General features: G+C 44.3%; 1 protein-coding gene across 2 annotated transcripts in view; it reads right to left on the reverse strand.

Moving 5' to 3' along the window:
- The window catches only part of Ttl (tubulin tyrosine ligase), a 29,824-nt gene extending 11,815 nt beyond the window's left edge, over positions 1-18,009 (reverse strand). Inside the window, exons 1-5 of one of the 2 annotated variants that reach the window (XM_027421836.2) lie at positions 17,714-18,009; positions 15,069-15,147; positions 6,152-6,384; positions 1,950-2,085; positions 1,020-1,289 (exon numbers count right to left, since the gene is read on the reverse strand). In XM_027421836.2, coding sequence (XP_027277637.1) covers positions 1,020-1,289; positions 1,950-2,085; positions 6,152-6,384; positions 15,069-15,147; positions 17,714-17,870 — 875 coding nt within the window. In that variant the 5' untranslated portion in view covers positions 17,871-18,009. The remainder of the gene's footprint in view (positions 1-1,019; positions 1,290-1,949; positions 2,086-6,151; positions 6,385-15,068; positions 15,148-17,713) is intronic. The other variant, XM_035446289.1, reaches the window with a different exon arrangement.
- Between the last annotated feature and the right edge of the window lie 566 nt (positions 18,010-18,575).

Consider the following 18,575-nt stretch of genomic DNA (forward strand, 5'->3'; position numbering starts at 1 on the left):
TACAGCTAGTGTCTAACTAGAGGAGATGAAATCAGTGAGCTCCGGGTTCAATTGCTTCAATATTTAAGGTGCAGACTGACCCCTACCCACACAAGCACACATGTGAAGCCACACATCTGAACAGGTACCTACACATACACATGTGAACACACATGCAGACACACAAAGTACACATATCTACACCTGCAAAAATAAAATAAATAAATAAAATAAAAGTGAAACCATACAATGTCTCTATGGGATTATGGAAGAATCCATAAACACCTGGATAATAAGCAAGAATGTTTATATCACACAAGGCAGGGTATAAGCAATAGGGAAAATAAAAAAATTGATATGATAAAAATATAAACACAATGTCATATAATCTCTGGGATGCAGAAGAAATATACAGATATTGAATGATATGTTGTTACAAATGTTTGTCTTTTTTTTTTTTTTAAGATTACTTATTTATTTATTATGTATACAACATTCGGCTTCTGTGTATATCTGCACACCAGAAGAGGGCACCAGATCTCATAATGGATGGTTGTGAGCCACCATGTGTTGCTGGGAATTGAACTTAGGACCTCTGGAAGAGCAGTCAGTGCTCTTCACCTCTGAGCCATCTCTACAGCCCATGTTTGTCTTTTTAAACCAAAACATCTCAAATCAATTATTTAGCCTTTCACCTTGAATAACTAGTAAACAAAAAAACAAATTAAATTTCCCAAAGAGCAGACAAGATAACAACAACAAAAAAAAAACAGAAAAGACAGTTAATAAGGCCCAAAATTGATTTTAAAAAAAGATTTAATCCATCCAAGTAAACTAGTGAGAAGATAAAAATTATCAATACCTAGAACTAATGAAGTGACATCATCACAGATAGATTCTACAGACGTTAAAAGGAAAATTACAAATGGTTTCTGCCTGTCAATTAGATAGCGTAAGTGGGAAAAATCCCTTAAAAAGCATAAATACCCAAAGTTCTGGCAAGAAGAAACAGATAAATCAAAAAGGGTCAATGAACTTACCTTATTATGTGTTTGATTTGCGTCAAAATGCCGCTTTCTAAGGTGATATTCAGAGCGCTGCTTAGGTACTGGTTGAACTCCTCGAAGAACATTTCATTCCCCTCTTCGTATTTCCCATAGTTCTTTGAGAACTCTTTCTGAATGCAATGGTTGGTCAAATGGCAGGTCTTATCTTGGAAATTATCTACATGATACGGTTCTGAAGCTGTTCGAAGCACACCCTCTCTATAGAGGTAGATGTTATACTGATGGTCAACCAGGACCCAGCTTCTGCAAGCCAACAAACACAGTTTTAGTCAGATCCCAAGGCTTTAATACATAACCTCCACACCTTGATTTATTATTATTATTATTATTATTATTATTATTATTAATTTTTGAAATTGAGTCCTCTGTGAAGTCCCAGCTGGCTTGGAAACCTCCTTTTAAGATATTTGCTTGCTTCTACTTCCTGTGCTGCGATTAAATGTGTATGCAACCACCTGGCACACACCTTGCATTTTTGCAGGGATGAGACAGTGAAAAGGAGAAGGTTCTAAAGTTATACAAGGCAAATCATGAGTTATCCAAAATAGTGGATTAGCACCATAATGGGGCAAATGAAGTATGTCACCACAAGTAACGAGAAGCTTGAGTCCCTTTTAGAAATAGACAGTCTTGAAGGCTATGCATGTGTTTGAGGTTAACCAAATCTGGATATGTATATATACATATGTTTGTGTGACATATGTGTGACTGTACTATATCTTGACTGATAACATTTTCTAGACAGAAGAACTCAAACAGCAGCAATGAAGATGAGAAGCTCAGCTGTACTGTGTGGTAACATGCTGGATACAATATTCCATGGAAGTCACATCATCTTCTCACAGAGCCCTAACACATTCTAAAATGATGGCTGAGATCAAGGCTGTGGGCAGCAAACATTACCGAATGTCAAACTTTCGGTGACCAGGCTCAAGGAGCAGAGGGCGCTCGAGGTATTTCTGGATCACGTGTACTTGACCCTGGTTGTCTATGAAATCCAGAAGTTCCGACGCCTCCGAGGAGATGAGGATGCCTTCACCTGACAGAAAGAAAGTGACACGGAGACCAGCTCATTCCAAGAGGAGCAGCTCCCGACCAAAGCCAGAGGAAACCACAAAATCCATAGGAGGGTTTCACTGGCCTGTTCCTGGACCACTCTCTTTCCTTCCCCACCCCCTCCCACTGTCTCTCATGCTCTCCTCTCTCCCTGCCAAGAGCATCCAGGGTCGTCCCATTAACTTTCCCTACATAGTGCTCTCAATACTAACTTGGCAGGCCATGAATTTCAGGTTTTAAAACATATTCTAATTATTTTTTGTGCGTATATGTATATGCCATAAGTTGGTTTTCTCCTTCCACCTTGTGGGTCCTGGAGATTGAACTCAGGTTGCCAAGTTTGGCAGCAAGTGCCTACTGACTAACCATCTCTCTGGCTGGAAATTTCAGTTTTATATATACAGTTTCTGAGTCACTTAAGATACCACTGTCACTGGTTACTGGTTATAATAAGGATTATGGTCTGTGATCACCAAATTCACTTCAAAGATGATGCCCTATAGAAATGCCAAGAAAGTGAGGATACCAGAGCACAAAGGATAGGGCACAGACGTAAGGTAGTGTTGTCCTGCAGTACAACAGAGAAGACCAAAGGCATGGAAACCATCCATCAATTACAACAAGAGACACGGCCTTTAACAATTTACTGAGATACAATACCCTAGAAAATCCAACTTTGTAAAGCATGCTATTCAATGGTTTTTAGCATATTCAGGAGTTCAACTGTCTTTAGAATCTATTTTTAGAACATTTTCATCATCTCCCCCTAAAATCTGTAGCCATCACTCCTTCACCCCAGCCCCTCACAACTACAACCCACTGTCTCTATGGACCTGCATCCCAACATCTTTCATATGAACTGCATCGCACAGTAAGTACATAGCTCACAACTACAACCACTGTCTCTATGGACCTGCATCCCTGCACATTTTATATGAACTCCATCATACAGTACAAGGCCACTTGTGTGTTCATGGTATAACACGTTTTCAAAAAAGTTTCACAGAGAAAGATTTATTTTGATGAGGTTTAGTTTCTCAGGTCTTGATCTTACGGTTTAACACTATCAGTATCATGTTTAAAGATTCTTTTTGTTTGCTTGTTTTTTTTTTTTTTAAGAGACAGGGTTTCTCTGTGTAGCTTTGGAGCCTGTCCCGGAACTTACTCTGTAGACCAGGCTGGCCTTGAACTCACAGAGACCCGCCTGTTTCTGCCTCCCAAGTGCTGGGATTAAAGGTGTGCGCCACCAGCTCTCGGCTATGTTTAGTTTTACCTTTTACAGGAACTGTGAACTAGGTTTGACTTGATGTATTATGATGTTGAATATGTACTGCATATAGCACCGATTCTTGAAATGTTTATCCTTTGTTTGCATGTATATGAGTGTACATAGTGTGTGTGTGTGTGTGTGTGTGTGTGTGTGTGTGTGTGTGTGTGTTAATGCTTCCATATGTGCGGGTACACACGTACATGCCACTATACACACTATGCACACGTGTGCAGGGCCCCCAGGTTGATGCTGGATGTCTTTCTTAAAGTGCTCTTTTCAACCTTAAATATTTAGACAGGGTCTCTTGCTGAAACCAGAGCCTGCCATTTCGGCTAGTCCGGCTAGCCAGCTTGCTCCAGTTCCCACTTCCATCTACACAGTCCAGAATCCCTGCCCAGGGAGTGGGCCCACCCACAAGTGAGATGGATGGGTCTTCTCACTTCAGATAATGTATTCAAGATAATCCCCCTGCACAGGGTGCCCATGGGCACGGCTCCCAGGTGATTCTAGAGCTCATCAAACTGACAACCGTCAATAAAAGAAAGGTGGGGCAGGGGTAGCTCACATGGGTATAGCACATGGTATGCAAATATGAGGCCAGAGTGCAGGTCCCCGGAACCCAGGTAAAAGCCAGACGGGCATGGCTGCTCTCTTGTAATCTTGGTGCCTGGGGGGCAGTAGCATGGCTCCCTGGAGCAAGCTCTCTTTTTCAGACTGCAGACACACTATGACCAGCTGCTTCAAGCTCCTGTGTCCTCACTTCCTGGCCACAATGGATGGTGCCTTGGATTGTGGGCTAAAAGGCGCCCTTCCTTCTTTCAGATGCAGTGACAGGATGTTTTATCACAGTAACAAGAGAAGAAAGGAAAACAGATGCCTTTGGTATCTGTCAAAAGTCATTTGGACCCATTTTTGAGTCCTGCTTTGTGGATTCACACTTCTGTCCTGCTGCCACGCTGCAGTGTCCTGGGCACTACAGTGATACATTATGCCTTAATCTTACCTGGTGAGTAGGGTGAATGATTCTCCTATATCTTTTTAAAGATCACTGAACATACTCTATAGCCTGTGCTTTTCCATATACATTTCAGAAGCTATAGGAAAACCTTGCTGAGCTCTTAATTGGAATCACAGTAAACCTGCAGACCAGCGTTGGTGAACTGGCATGCTTCTTCCACCAAGTTCAATGGTCTGCGGGCACAGCCTGTCTCCACTTCACAGGTTTTGTTTTGGTGTTTGGTTTTTTGAGACAGGGTTTCTCTGTGGCTTTGGAGGCTGTCCTGGAACTAGCTCTTATAGACCAGGCTGTTCTCGAACTCACAGAGATCCACCTGCCTCTGCCTCCCGAGTGCTGGGATTATTGGTGTGGACCACCACCGCCCAGCTCACTCCGAAGGTTTTAAGCCTGAGTTGATATTATGAGCCTCATCCCTTTCTAGGCATCCATTCCACACCTGTATTGAGTGCCTGTGTGGAGGATACAGAAGCAAACAAGACATAAATCTGCATTTACATGGGGCTTATAATGTGTCAAGGACATGGCTAGATGTGATACAGTCCTGGGAAGACACTAGCACATGCAGGCTAAAGACACAGAAAGCAATGGCTGTGGGGGACACTGTAGGCTAGAAGAGCCTTCTCCAACAAGGCAATGTCTGGGCTGATGGAGACATATTCCAGGTATAGAGGCAAATTTATCTGTGAGGGATCCAAGGCAGTCTTTGTGTCTACAGCTCAGTGAGCAAAACCAAGAATAGAGGATGACATCAGAGACACCAGGAAGTATCTGATGGGGTGGGCTCCCACCAGGACTCTGGAGCCATCCTAAATGCATTAGGAAGTAACATGATCAGATTTGTGTTTTTAAATCATCACTCTGTCTGGCAAGATAAGAGCTGGCTGAGGGTCACATTGCAGCAACTGGCTAGAGAGAATGGTGGCTTTGACTCTGAGTGGTAGCGGTAGAAATCAGAAGAACCTAATCCTGGATGTATTTTGAAGGTATTTGAAGCCCTGGCATGCCATTACTGCACTTGATAGAGATTGTAAAGAAGAGGAGGGATCTGAGGTTTGGGGCTTCAGAGACTGGGATCATACACTACATAGGAAATGTGAAGGAGCAGGCTGAGATGGACAAGCTGGGAAGAATATGAAAGTTCTGTGTCAGTTTCAAAGGCCTCTCAGAGACAGTGAGGGAGGGCACCACCAAACCCAGAGCTTAAAGTGAGGACTCCGGCCATCAGCATTCAGGAGGCTACAGAAATATTTAAAGGGCTGTGGACAAAGTTCAGTAGAGTATTTGCCCAGCATACATAAAGCCCCAGGTTCTATTCCCAGGGCCCAATAGAACCAAGCCTGGGAGTGCATGCCTATAATCCTAGTACTCAGGATCAGGAGTTTCTGGTTATTTTTGGCCACTTAGAGAGTTCGAGGCCAGCTACATGAGATCCTATCTCAAAAATATTTCTTTTTCCAGAAACAAACTGGACATTGTCTTGTGGTTGTGATGATTCTGAATGGAGTCATTTATCTCAATACATCAGTTAGGGCCTGTGAAATGGCCCAATGGGTGAGGGCACTTGCTGTTAACCCTAACAATCAAAATTCAGTTCCTGGGACTCACGTGGTGGAAGCAGAACCAGCTCCTGAAGGATCTGCTCTGACCTTCACTGTGCTTCTCTCAAAACAAAGAAAGAAATACATCCTTAATAGCCAGTATGCCACTGCATGATGCTGAAGAGGACCCCACAAGTGACAGAGGGCGGCAATGGTAACTTACCCTTGGCACCAGCTGATGACTTTGCAATCCAAACGTTGCCTTCCCCATCCTCTTTCTTTCTGTTGTAAGAAGCCAGGAAGAATTCTCTCTCATCCGTCCTGGAGTTACTGACCGGAAGCTGGATGCCATTCTGGGCTGGAGCGACTGGTGTCTTGAGGTTAGTTGGATAAATCACATATGACTCTGGGAACCATGTGCAGGACTCAGACAGCTCAGGACTGGTCTTGACTAGCCTGGCAGATGACAGAGGGTCAATTTCTGTGCCCAGGGAGTGGCCACCTCGCTCAGAAAGGCTGCTGCTTTCCCCCAAAGCTTTTCCAGAAGCCAACACCCTGTCTGGTTTCTTCTCTATTCACTCTTAGGCTGGAAGGACAGACCTTCAATGTATTACCCTATCTGGTGTGGCTCCAAAGCCATGTGCTGGTTAAATGCTCATGGTGGCCTGGGAGTGTGGGGCCCTAGATCCAATCCTCAGAACCACAGACACCAGACTGGGTGATGAGTGCCTATAACCCTAGTATTTGAGGGGTGCAAGAAGGAAGGACAGACATTCAAGGTCTGGGGACCATCATGAACTACTAGAGACCCTGGCTCAAGTCATATGGACAACAAAACCCCACAAGGCTCAGAATTGAACTCTTTTTAAATGTATCTCTATAAAAACTCAGCACAACCCTAAACTGACACCATTCGAGCAGTATGTTGTACTAGATAGATCCAAATAAAATGAGAACAGGTCTTCAATCCTGGCATTTCAGGTAGATCTCTAGAGTACAAAGCCAACCTGGTCTACATCAGAAAAAAAAAAAAAAGTGAGAAGAGAAAAAAAAATGTTTGAATAACTTGCAAAAATACTATCTTGGTGCAGTTGGAGAAAAATCCAGGGGAGATAAACTACTTAATCTACTTGACTACTCAGTCTAAATCATTCAAACACTATTTTTTTAAGTCCTTTATTTCTTGCCTTTAGCTTCGGCTGTTATTCTGTCAGAATAAAGAAGGAATCCTTCTGATGGGACACAGGACAGGAGCAAACCTAAGGAAATGCCTTCTGCTCCCAGAATGACATAACACCATAGACAATAGAGTCAGGCCCTGGGCAAGGCACATAAATGCCAGGGCTTCCCACCACTCCAGCTCTCCTGTCACTCCCAGAGCTGGGGCTTCAAGAACCTGTTTCACAAATGAAGAACTGAGTCGCAGAGATGTAAAGGTCCACCCAGGATGCAAACTCCAAACTCCCAAGTCCTAACTCTTATGTTAACCCTATCCCCAGGAACTGGAGTCATTGAGGTCTAGCAAGGACAAGCACAGGGCCACCCTGTAGCTGTATGTCCTCGTCTGTCTAGAACAGAACTGCTCATGTGAGTTCTATATCAAGATTCGCCTACAAAACTCAGTCTGAGCAAACATCAAAAACAACACCATTTTAAATTAAGATTTAAAATAAAATGGCTGGGGAGATAGCTCTATGGGTAAAGGGCTTGTTGTGCAGACATGAGAGCCGACTTAATCTCCAGTCCCACAGAGAAGGCAGTGTGCTATGACGTGCTCTTGTAATCCCAGCGCTGGGGGAGTGGGAGACACAGAGATCCATGAGACTTGTTGGCCAGCTTAGCCTACTGTCTCAAGACATTTTTGGTTTTTCAATACAGGGTTTCTTTATGTATCCCTGACTATCCTGGAACTAGCTCTGTAGACCAGACTGGCCTCAAACTTGCAGAGATCTGCCTGCCTCTGCCTCCCGAGTGCTGGGATTAAAGGCCTGTGTCACCTTGCCTGTCCAAAATAACAAACAAATAAAACAAACAAACAAACAAACAAATAAGGTGGATAGTTACTTAAGAATGACACCCAAGGCCTGAGGTTATTCTCTGGCCTCCATATACATGGTTATCTGCACATTCCCAACTACATGTGTGTACACACTCATATACTGCCCCCCCAACACAGATTTTAAAAAATAAAGCCACTTTAGCAACAAACAGGATTTGAAAGTTTCTTCAACCCAAAGAGACTAAGAAATATAAATCAACAAACCTCTAGGCCCCTGGATGTTCAGTTCTGTACCACTGTCCTAAACAGTCATCCTGGGTCACGTGCAAGCAGTGAGCATTTGAATGGTGGCCAGTACAACTCAGGAAGTAAACCATAAAATTTTAGTCAGAAGACTAATGCACTGCACTAATGTTCTTCCAGAAAGTACAACCTGATTAATTTAACAGGATGCATTTCCTTTATTACTGTATTGTAGCGCTCAGGTCACACACAAAATAATCACTGTTCTATCCAAGAACAGCAGATTAACTCAGCTCAAGCAAAGCTTATTTTCTGTGTGTAGGGGAGATGCTATGTGTTTATTATACAGTGAGGAAAGCTAGCTATGCACACCATGAGTGTCATCTAATGTGGAATGTGACTATTTTTTCTGGTTTAAAAAATAAATATTGGTGCTGAAGAGATGGCTCAGTGGGTGAGAGCACTGGCTGCTCTTGCAAAGGACCTGGGTTTGGTTCTCAGCACCCACAAGGTGGCTCACAACATTTTCAGCAAAGAATATTGGATAAGCAATTTTCTCTCCACGGTCAAGAAAGAATCAATAATATTAGTGGTTGAGATCATAAATACCTAACCAAAACACTATTTTGAAAAAGATTTACTTTACTATATTTAAATATATGTGCATGTATCTGTGTGTGTGTGTGTGTGTGTGTGTGTGTGTGTGTGTGTGTGTGTGTGTGTGTGCGCACGCGCATGCTCGCACTTGTGAGTGCATGTGCCAAGGGCAAGCATAGAATCCCCTGAAGCTGAAGAGTAGACATGATTGTAAACTGTCCTGTGGGTGCCGGCAACCAAACTTACATCCCCTGCAAGGGCAGTGTGTGTTACTAACCATTGAACAAGCTCACCAATCCTTGAACAAAAACATTCTTAAGCATTTCTTTCCCCTTGCAGTGCTGAGGACAGAACCCAGGGACTCCCACATCCAGGAAAGTCCTCTATAACTGAGCTACACATTCCCTGGCCTGCCAACAACTTTTTAACAGGACCTAAACTTGGAACTTCAGTTGGCCACAAAATCGCTTCCATTCTTACACAAAAAAAGAAAACCACTGTACATGGACAGATGATAAACATAAATTCTTTTAAGAAAAAAAGCTCAAAAAGTTATTGTGCTGGCCAGTTTTAAGTCAACTGACACAAGCTAGAGTCATCTGAGAAGAGGGAGCCTCAACTGAAAAAAAAAATGCATCCATGGTAAGACCTGGTTGTAAAGCAGTTTCTTAATTAGTGATCGACGGGGGAGGGCCCAATTGCAGGCTGTGCTGGTATTCCTGAGATTTGTAAGAAGGCTGAGCAAGCCACGAGGAGCTAGTCAGTAAGCAGCACCCCTTCATAGTCTCTGCATTAGCTCCTGCCTTCAGGTCCCGCCCTGTTTAAGTTCCTGTCCTGACTTCCTTCCATAATGGACTACGGATGTGGGAGTATAAGCCAAATAGACCCTTTCCTCCAAGTTGTTTTATGTCATGGTGTCTCATCACAGCTATAGTAACCCTAACTGAGACAGATATTTCTCAGGTTGCATAGTTAATCCCCAAGTAGACATTGGCTACAAACTCTAATATCAAAAATTAATTGAAAACTTTGAAAATATTAAAGTTTTCCTTAGCCTTAAAAAATTATGATATAAGCAGATGTTATGCAATTAATGCTTTGGGTATGCTTATATGGAAAAATATTGTCAAAGTTCAGTCTAAACAATGTTGAACTCATGGTACATCTTTTAATGTTTTGTATCTGTCAGAGAATATCATCCACATGTAAAAAAATTAGTTTCTGTCATGACAGAACTTGAAGGAGGTTGGGTTAAAATGTGGGTTTACTGGAATGGGGATACATGTTTCCTTTTCTATCACATTCTACCATATGGTACAGATTGAAAACATTTGCTTCTCTGCCCCTGATGATACGAACTGGAAACATTTGCTTTCTCAGGCCCACTTTATAAAAAGCATCATGGCTACAGCTGCCCAAATGGTTCAGTATACACTTGCAAACATCATGTCAGATGTTTTTAATAGTTTGAGAAACTATTAAAAAAAATCCAACAGAAGACCAAGCCCTTAGTGTGTGTTCTCTGCCAATACTCTCTGGTGGAGAAATGAAAGCATCTTCCCTTGCTAACTCCAGAGCTTATGTTCTTGAAGTAGAAATACTTGCCAAGTCATTATTTTCACCCAGTGAAGACATCATTTCATTCAATAGTCATAGATTTTTAAATGGCACTGTTACACACAATCTCACACATATTCATACTATACACACATGAGCTAAATGTATAGATCAAGGAAGAAGCTGTACACATATGATAACTTGTGTTCCAATTTCATATCATGCTAATAATCATGATTTTACATATTTTCATTATGCAACAAAATGCAGAAGATTTTAGTTGAGTTTTGACTGTGGCTGAAAAACTAAAAAACTGAAAATATGTCAAAAGTAACTTAAAATTACCTTTCAATGTGTTCACTACCCCCTTAAATCTAATATTAAGAAAATCAGCTGACATATAATTGGGTTACCGTTAATGTGGACTTTTTTTCAAATGTATGCTTTTGCTTCGAACTCTAGTCAATCTTTCTTAAAACTTAATCCATTTTGCCAATGTGAATATAAATATTAAATAAAAGATTTGCCTGATAACCCAGTTATTAAAAACCTTTTTGGGGGGTGGAGAGGAACAACTTGTTGGAACAGAAAGTACCAACAAAAACTTGGAATGATTTGGGTACAGAAATTTACTTTTTTGTTTGGTGTGCGTGTGTGCGTGTGTGCGCGTGTGTGTGTGTGTGTGTGTGTGTGTGTGTGTGTGTGAGAGAGGAGAGAGAGAGAGAGAGAGAGAGAGAGAGAGAGAGAGCGTCTCGTGTAACTCAAGCTGACCTCCTTGGGACTTTGTTGTGCCTATTAAGTCAACACTCTACCAACAGAGCCACATCCCCGCCCCTAAATCTACTTTTCCTCCTTTTCTCTTTTTTGGTTTTTCAGGACAGGATTTCTCTGTATAGCTTTGGAGGCTGTCCTAGAACTCTCTCTGTAGACCAGACTGGCATTGAACTCACAGATCTGCCTGCCTCTGCCTCCTGAGTGTGGCGATTAAAGGCGTGCATCACCACCGCCCGGCTCTAAATCTACTTTTTCAACCTTAGTTTAAGAAATCTAAATTCAGCTAAAGGGTTTCCAGTGAAAATGTGACCTCTGACCCAGGACATGCTACAAACTTAAAATACATGTCAAATTTTGAAGACTTAGAATGAAAAAAAGTATAATTCATTTTTTATATTAATACAAAAAGACACTATAATTTAGGGTGTGGGTTTCTGTGGAGGCTACTTTTTGTAATGCTGGGGATGAAACCCAAAGCTTTGCACATGAAAAGCAAGTGTTTTACCAATAAGCTAATCTCTTATCCTCATTGACTTAGTTGAAGTTACCGTTGTTGTGATGAAATACCATGAACAAAATCAACTTGGGGATGAAAGGGTTTATTTCAGTCACAGTTCCAAAGAAGAGTTCATCAAAAGCAATGAGGGCAGAAACTCACACAGGACAGGATCTGGAGGCAGGAGCTGATGCAGAGGCCATGGAGGGGAGCTGCTTACTGTCTTGCTCCTCCTAGCTTGCTCAGCCTGCTTTCTTATAAGCACCCAGGACCACTAGCACAAGGATGGCCCCACCCACAATGGACTGGGCCCTCCTCCATCAATCACTAATTAAGAAGATGCCTTACAGCCAGATCTTGCATTTTCTCAACTGAGGCTCCTTCCTCTTAGATGACTCTAGCTATGTTAAGCTGACATAAAATTATTCAGCACCTCCATAATTTGGATTTATTTGTTTAAATAAAATAGATTGACTTGATAGCACCTGTTCTTTGCCCTTGCTGTTTTAGGTCTAAAATTACACATGTGACTAGCATCCCGTTTCTGTTGGGCAGTGCTGGTTTGTAAGGTGATCTTGGTTTGGAAGCCCTAACTTCCAGTACAGAGCCACAGCTAAGCTCTGCGTGAAGTCCTTTGCCTTCTTCCCTTCCTTCAGCAGCCAGGTTGGGAAGCAATTGTGCAACTGTAGGTTTATCCACACCTACACAGGAGTAACGCTCAGAAGAGAAAAAGCCTGCCACGAGATAAACAGTACTTCAAGGGCTCTAGGGTGTGGCCATAGATTGGTTCTTCATGAATTTCTGAAACTCCCAGAAGAGACAGAATGAAGGAACAGGTAGTCTAAGATCCAGCATAGAATCCCATCAAGGCTCTAGGAAGCCCTCTCAGGCAAGCCTGGCCATTCTGTCCTATTTGTACAAATTAGAACCCTCCTCAATATAAACAGCTCAATATAAACAGCTCAGTATAAACCTTGGAACCCACAGCTGATGCCCCCACTCCTCAGGTGCCATTCTATCCCACAAAATGAGAGATCACCTTCTAAGTCTCTAGTATCCCTGTAAGCCATACATAATCACAACCGACAAACACACTGCAAAAGGGAGCCAGGGTCTCCTGGAATTGCTACAGCCCCTGGCAGAAAAACTTAGATAACAAAGGAAGTTGATGATGATGATGATGATGATGATGATAACAGTCACATTTACAAGATGCCATTACAGTCGATACATCATGTTACTCTGGGTCAAAGAATGGCTATTGCCACCACCATCTAAGCCTATTTTGCAAATAGGACACTGGGATTCAGAATGGTGCTGTCCAAGGTAATAGAGCTGGTCATGACTCCAGCCTTGAATTGTCTCTGACTTATTATAGCTGTTAAATATGCAAATATGCAAAGCACTATTATTTTTATAGCATCCTCTGCTTCCTACTTATAAAAGCAAAACTCTACTTTTATCTTTATTTCTCTGTGTGGGTATGTTCACATTCCAAAGAGTATAGGAGCCCACAGTGGCCAGATGAGCTGGTCAGAGGCAGTTGTAAGCTATGTATTGTGAGTGCTGGGATCTGACACAAGTACTCTGGAAGAACAGAATGTGTGCTCTTAACTCCTGAGCCACCTATGCAGCCCTGGTCATTTACATTCTAAACACAAAAAGAATGTGTTGGCTGGGCAGTGGTGGCACACACCTTTAATCCCAGCACTCAGGAGGCAGAGGCAGGCAGATCTCTGTGAATTCAAGGCCAGCCTGGTCTACAAAGCTAGTTCCATGACAGCCAGAGCTGTAACATTGAGAAACCCTGTCTGGAAAAAACAACAAACAACAAACAAATAAAATACACCACACAAAGACTTTAGGAAGCCTCATTCTTTTAGGAGTTGCTGCTAAATCATGAAAATCCATCCCAGAGAAGAGAAATGGGAAAGACCAGAACCAACACATCCAAAGAAAAAGATGCTACCATATGCACCCAACCTCTTAAAGTCCAAAAGAAACGTTATCAAGGAAAAAGAGCATTTTGTATTGGATCCCATCTCCTAGTATCTCTACACGAAGGCTTTGTTTGTTTGTTTGTTTGTTTTTGTTTTTCAAGACAGGGTTTCTCTGTGGCATTGGAGACTGTCCTAGAACTAGCTCTTGTAGACCAGGCTGGACTTGAACTCACAGAGATTCACCTGCCTCTGCCTCCCGAGTGCTGGGACTAAAGGCATGCACCACCACCACCTGGCTTATGTGAAGGCTTTTTGACTATCATGCATGTTTACGAATTGAAGAAAAAGAGTCCAGGAGACCTACTATAGACCTGATCTTAGGGACCAGACAGAGAGCTTCCATAGGAAAATAACAGTAATGAAGATGGTACAAGAACCATAGGTCATTACTATATTACACTCAGAGAGAAGAAAGTTAAAGCACAAATACCCATATGTTGATACATGTTCTGCATCCACTCACCTAGTTTAACCCTCATAATTGCTTTGTGAAGGAGCCATTCAGGCTTAGAGGGATGAGAAGATTTGCCTGTTAATTAGATTCTTCAAAGAGCTGAAGTTAATCCCATACTGCTGGCCCTGGATCTCAGTCACTGTATACTGCTGAATTCTTCTACCTATCATACCATCCTTGTGATATCTAGCCATACCCCAATGGCTCAGAGATGAACGGTTGCTGCACTCTGTCCAAATGTCTTCTGAGGCCCCTTTAGCTGCTTGAGTCTTCTGAGGATGCTTGTACACACCCTTCTCCGGGGACCAGAAATGCCCCACAACTTATCCCCACCCCACCCCTTTACCCCCACCCTTTCCCCACAAGAAGAGAGCATGGGGAAGTTTCTAGGTAAGCAAATGCCAAGAAAAAGTGGAACTGCTCCTGACAGGACGGCAGATAGATGCTCAGTGTCTCTTCAAGTGTGGTGACTCTGAGGTATCACCCATGTCAGGGCAATGACTTCTGCTTGTCTCCTAACTCACCCTGCCTACCCTGCCCCCTCATTTGCAGATGGGTTTGCCTTGCACATCTTCCAAGAAACCACTTAACACTAGACCCTACCCCCCTTCTGGAGGTTTGGGCTCCGCTTCTAGGGAGCCTCACCTAGGAGACAGGCAGTGAAACACAGCAACGCCTTAAACTGTGGTCAAAGCAACCTACAGGAGGCCACAGCCCTGATATCTGTTGACTTTTAAAACAGGTTTTAGCCTGGCAGTGGTGGGACACGCCTTTAATCCCAGTACTTGGGAGGCAAAGGCAGGCAAATCTCTTTGAGTTCAAAGCCAACCTGGTCTATAGAGCTAGTTCCAGGACAGTCAGAGCTATTACACAGATACACCCTGTCTCGAGAAGAAAAAAAAAAGTGAGGTTTTTTCCCACTCCTTAAAATAATCCCTTATACTGGCCTAAGTACTTCAGGATGAAAGCTAAAACCATTTATATAAAACACCAAAAATGGAGGTCTTCAGGAACACTTACTTCACTAAGGAAGCTTTTCGGCACAGTTTGTCCGCCCCCCTGTAGTAATTCACCAGCTGTACCAGCCCAGGCTCATGACCTATAAGGAAAGAAGAGGCTCAGATTGGAAACAGAACAGGTGTGGAGTGACAATGTCAGCAGCAGCGTGCAGAACAGATGTGTCAGACCCAGCTTTCCTGTCTCTCGTTCCAGGCTGGCTGTCAAACAGTGGAATACTTTTGTTTCTTGGCCTCTCATTATCCTACTCTCAACACTGCAACATTAATGCTGGCATGCACGTCATCTGTGATGTGGCTGCCTTTCTTCTTACTAGGAGACCATTGGGTATTTTCTATTTCATTTCTTCTTGGTCCTGACATAGCCCTCTCTTAGCTTAACATGCGTTTAATCTGGTGAGCAAGGTTGCCTGCATACAGTCACACATCCATCCCAACCTCACTTTCTCCAGACACCAAAGAAGACAGCAGAGCATGGTGCATCGACCTTGGGGAGCTGCTACAAGCCTCTAAGAAGTGAAAGGAGGTCGTAGAAAGGCCCTGTGACAAGGTCGGGAGCCCTGAGAACTTCTTTGCACTATCCCACAAGGAAACATTTCAACAGTTCATACTACAAAAGCCTTTCTAAAACCACAACAGGCGGCTTGGAGTGTGGCTCAGTGGTACAGTGCATCATCCACACATATGAGGCCATGGTTCAATCCCCAGCACCACAAAAGATGAAATGAAGATAAAAATTGGAAATAAAGTAACAAATACGTTTTATTTAAAAAAATTTAACTCCTAGCCGGGCGTTGGTGGCTCATGCCTTTAATCCTAGCTCTTGGGAGGCAGAGGCCAGCCTGGTCTCCAGAGCAAGTGCCAGGATAGGCTCCAAAGCTACACAGAGAAACCCCGTCTCGAAAAAACAAACAACAACAACAATAACAACAAAAAAGAGACTTTGAGTTGGTGTCAGGAGTTAACAATAATTAATCCAACCATGGCATACAACCAAATCAGAACTTTCAGACACTATCTGGTTTTCATAGTCTTCCTGGGGAAGACGGGTCCAATTCACTGTTGACCTGGTACCACCTCATCCCATTGGCCCTGCGTGGCTCTCTGTGCTTTCCCCTTGGGTTTTACACAGCCCACTTTAGACAAAATGTGAATACTCCCAACAGTGAAGATGCAGAACCATTTTAGTTATGAGGATGCATCCATCTTTTCCATAAAAATACAATGTTTGCTGGTCATTGGCTAAATGTGTGGTGCCTTCTTAGGACTGGTCCCAAAGTGTTTCACTTTGTCATCACAACACCAAGGCCACCTATCCCAGCCCAGCCTAAGCAGGGCCTTTTGGTGTGTTCTGAATACCAAGATTCTACCTAGGCTCTTCCCATCAGGCATTGTCAAGTGCCAGAGGAAGGGAAGTCAGGAAGGGAAGAGGCAAAGCAAAGAGGGACAACCTGGTAGTCATTCCTATACTACTTTCAGGGAAGTTAGTTTTGTGGGACTTTCTTTGCTGAGCCCTTCCAGAGGAATCTGGTTAACAAGCACATTTCTATTCTGAGATTCCCGAGACTTCCACCTGGCCCCTCTACAGAGTCATCATGCTACGGCATAAACTTGTAAAACCATGAAAAGTTGTCCCAGACTATTTCAGTAAGGTTAAGCCTTAACATACTTCGTCTTCAAGCTACCACATCTTGATAGGGCTGTAATATCACCCAAATGCCTTATGCAAGCTTGACAAATGGCTAGTTAATTCCGAACGACCTGCTTTCGGTCTAGTCTCATCCATCTGTGACCACACCTATTTCTGAAAACACTCCCCTTTCCAAGGCATGGGACACTACTCTCCAAGGTAGAGATGTTTCTTCCTCCCTATCAGTTCTCCCCTTCTGTCTTTGGACTACAATACCAAGTAAATTTTTGCAAAAGAACCAGCTACCCAGAGAGAGGCAGGCCTTGCTCAGATAACTGTGCAGTGAAGAGACCATGAGACCACGCTCAAGTCTGTAGGGTGCCAGTTGAACCCATCTGGACAACTTCTAGATTACGTCATTTAAAAGAGAGTAGCTGCCCCTTCCTACAGGAAAGTATGTGAATAAAGTGGTACCAAGCCAGCTTCGCCCATACGGATGAGGAGACCAAAGGGCATCCAAACTCCTGTTAAAAACCATCATTAGACACACAGTTTAAGCTGCACTTTTGGTGCAGCTTAAAGGTCTGAAATGGAACACCCACCCCACCCTCCACTCCCACCCACCGGCTTCCCTGGAAGCTCCCACTTTGGATAATTCAGTGAGTCTTTTCCAAATGGGCCTCCCGGTAGCACAAGCCTCTGGGGTTACAACAACGACAACTCCCCCTCCACACCCACACCACACAAGGTGGAATCCTCGGTGGCAGAAAGCTGCAAGACGACTGCAGCGGGCTCAGGGAAGCTCCGGGACAAGGCCGGGTGCAGGGCTAGGTCACTGTCAGCAGACAGCGCAATCGCACCCAGGCTCCGTTCCGAATCCAGCTATGGGTTTAGGTCTTGCTGGATCCATTTTAGATCTACCAGAGCGAGCTAGCGTCTGGAGAAGATTAATGACCTTAAAAACAAAAGCGTTGGCTCTCCGGGGCCGTGCGAGCAGCGGCCACGAGGGAAAGGCTCACCCAGTCTCCCGAAGGGCAGCCGGTTCCTCTCGCCCAGCATCAAGTTGAACCTGGGGTTGTCCCGCCGCAGCCTCTTCCAGTGGCCGGTGGCCAGGAGCAGCCGGGAGACCTCGGCGTAGACGCTGCTGTTCTCGTCGCGCACCACGAAGGTGTACATGGCGAAGGGCCCCGCGCCCCGCAGCAGCCTCACGAGTCCAAGGCACGGCGGCCCCGCGTGGTCGCCGCCTCAGCCCCGCCGTCCGCCTAGCTCCGAGGCCGCGCCTCCGGGTCCCCTCAGTGCTCGCCCTGGGCGCCCGCGCCACCGCCCGAGTGGCGAGCGCCACCCGGACGCCGCGCCCACCGCCGGCGCCCCGCCCACGACCGTGATTACGCGCGGCGGCGCTTGGGGCAGGTCTGCGGGTGCTGCGGCTGGAGCTCTGGTGCGAGGTCCACACACCCCCCCTCCCCCGCGGCTGCCACTCTGCGAGGGGCCGGTGGCTTGGGGTGCCGATGTAGTCGCAGTACTCGCGAAGTGCGGTGGAGAGAAAGAGCGAAATGATTGCAGCTGTGCCCGGGTCATGGCTCGCAAATATCCCTTTCTGCAGTCTGTCTGGGTCTCCCACCTGGTTCAAAATCAGATTTTGATGGGTGAAAACAAAAGATCCAGGCAAGGGGTGTAGCTCAGTTAGTAGAGTGCTTGCCTAGCCAGCACAGGCCCTGGGTTCGATCTCGAGCCTTGTAAAATCGGGCAAGCCTCTAAGGAGGTAGGAGTAGAAAGATCAGGTAGGTATTTCAAGGTCATCCTCAGCTACTTAGGGAATTTGAGTCCAGCTGGGCACCACGAGGCCCTCTTTCAAAATAACGAAAACTAAAATTCTAAGGT

Source organism: Cricetulus griseus, chromosome 6 (assembly GCF_003668045.3).
Source record: "Cricetulus griseus strain 17A/GY chromosome 6, alternate assembly CriGri-PICRH-1.0, whole genome shotgun sequence".
Taxonomy (NCBI): domain Eukaryota; kingdom Metazoa; phylum Chordata; class Mammalia; order Rodentia; family Cricetidae; genus Cricetulus; species Cricetulus griseus.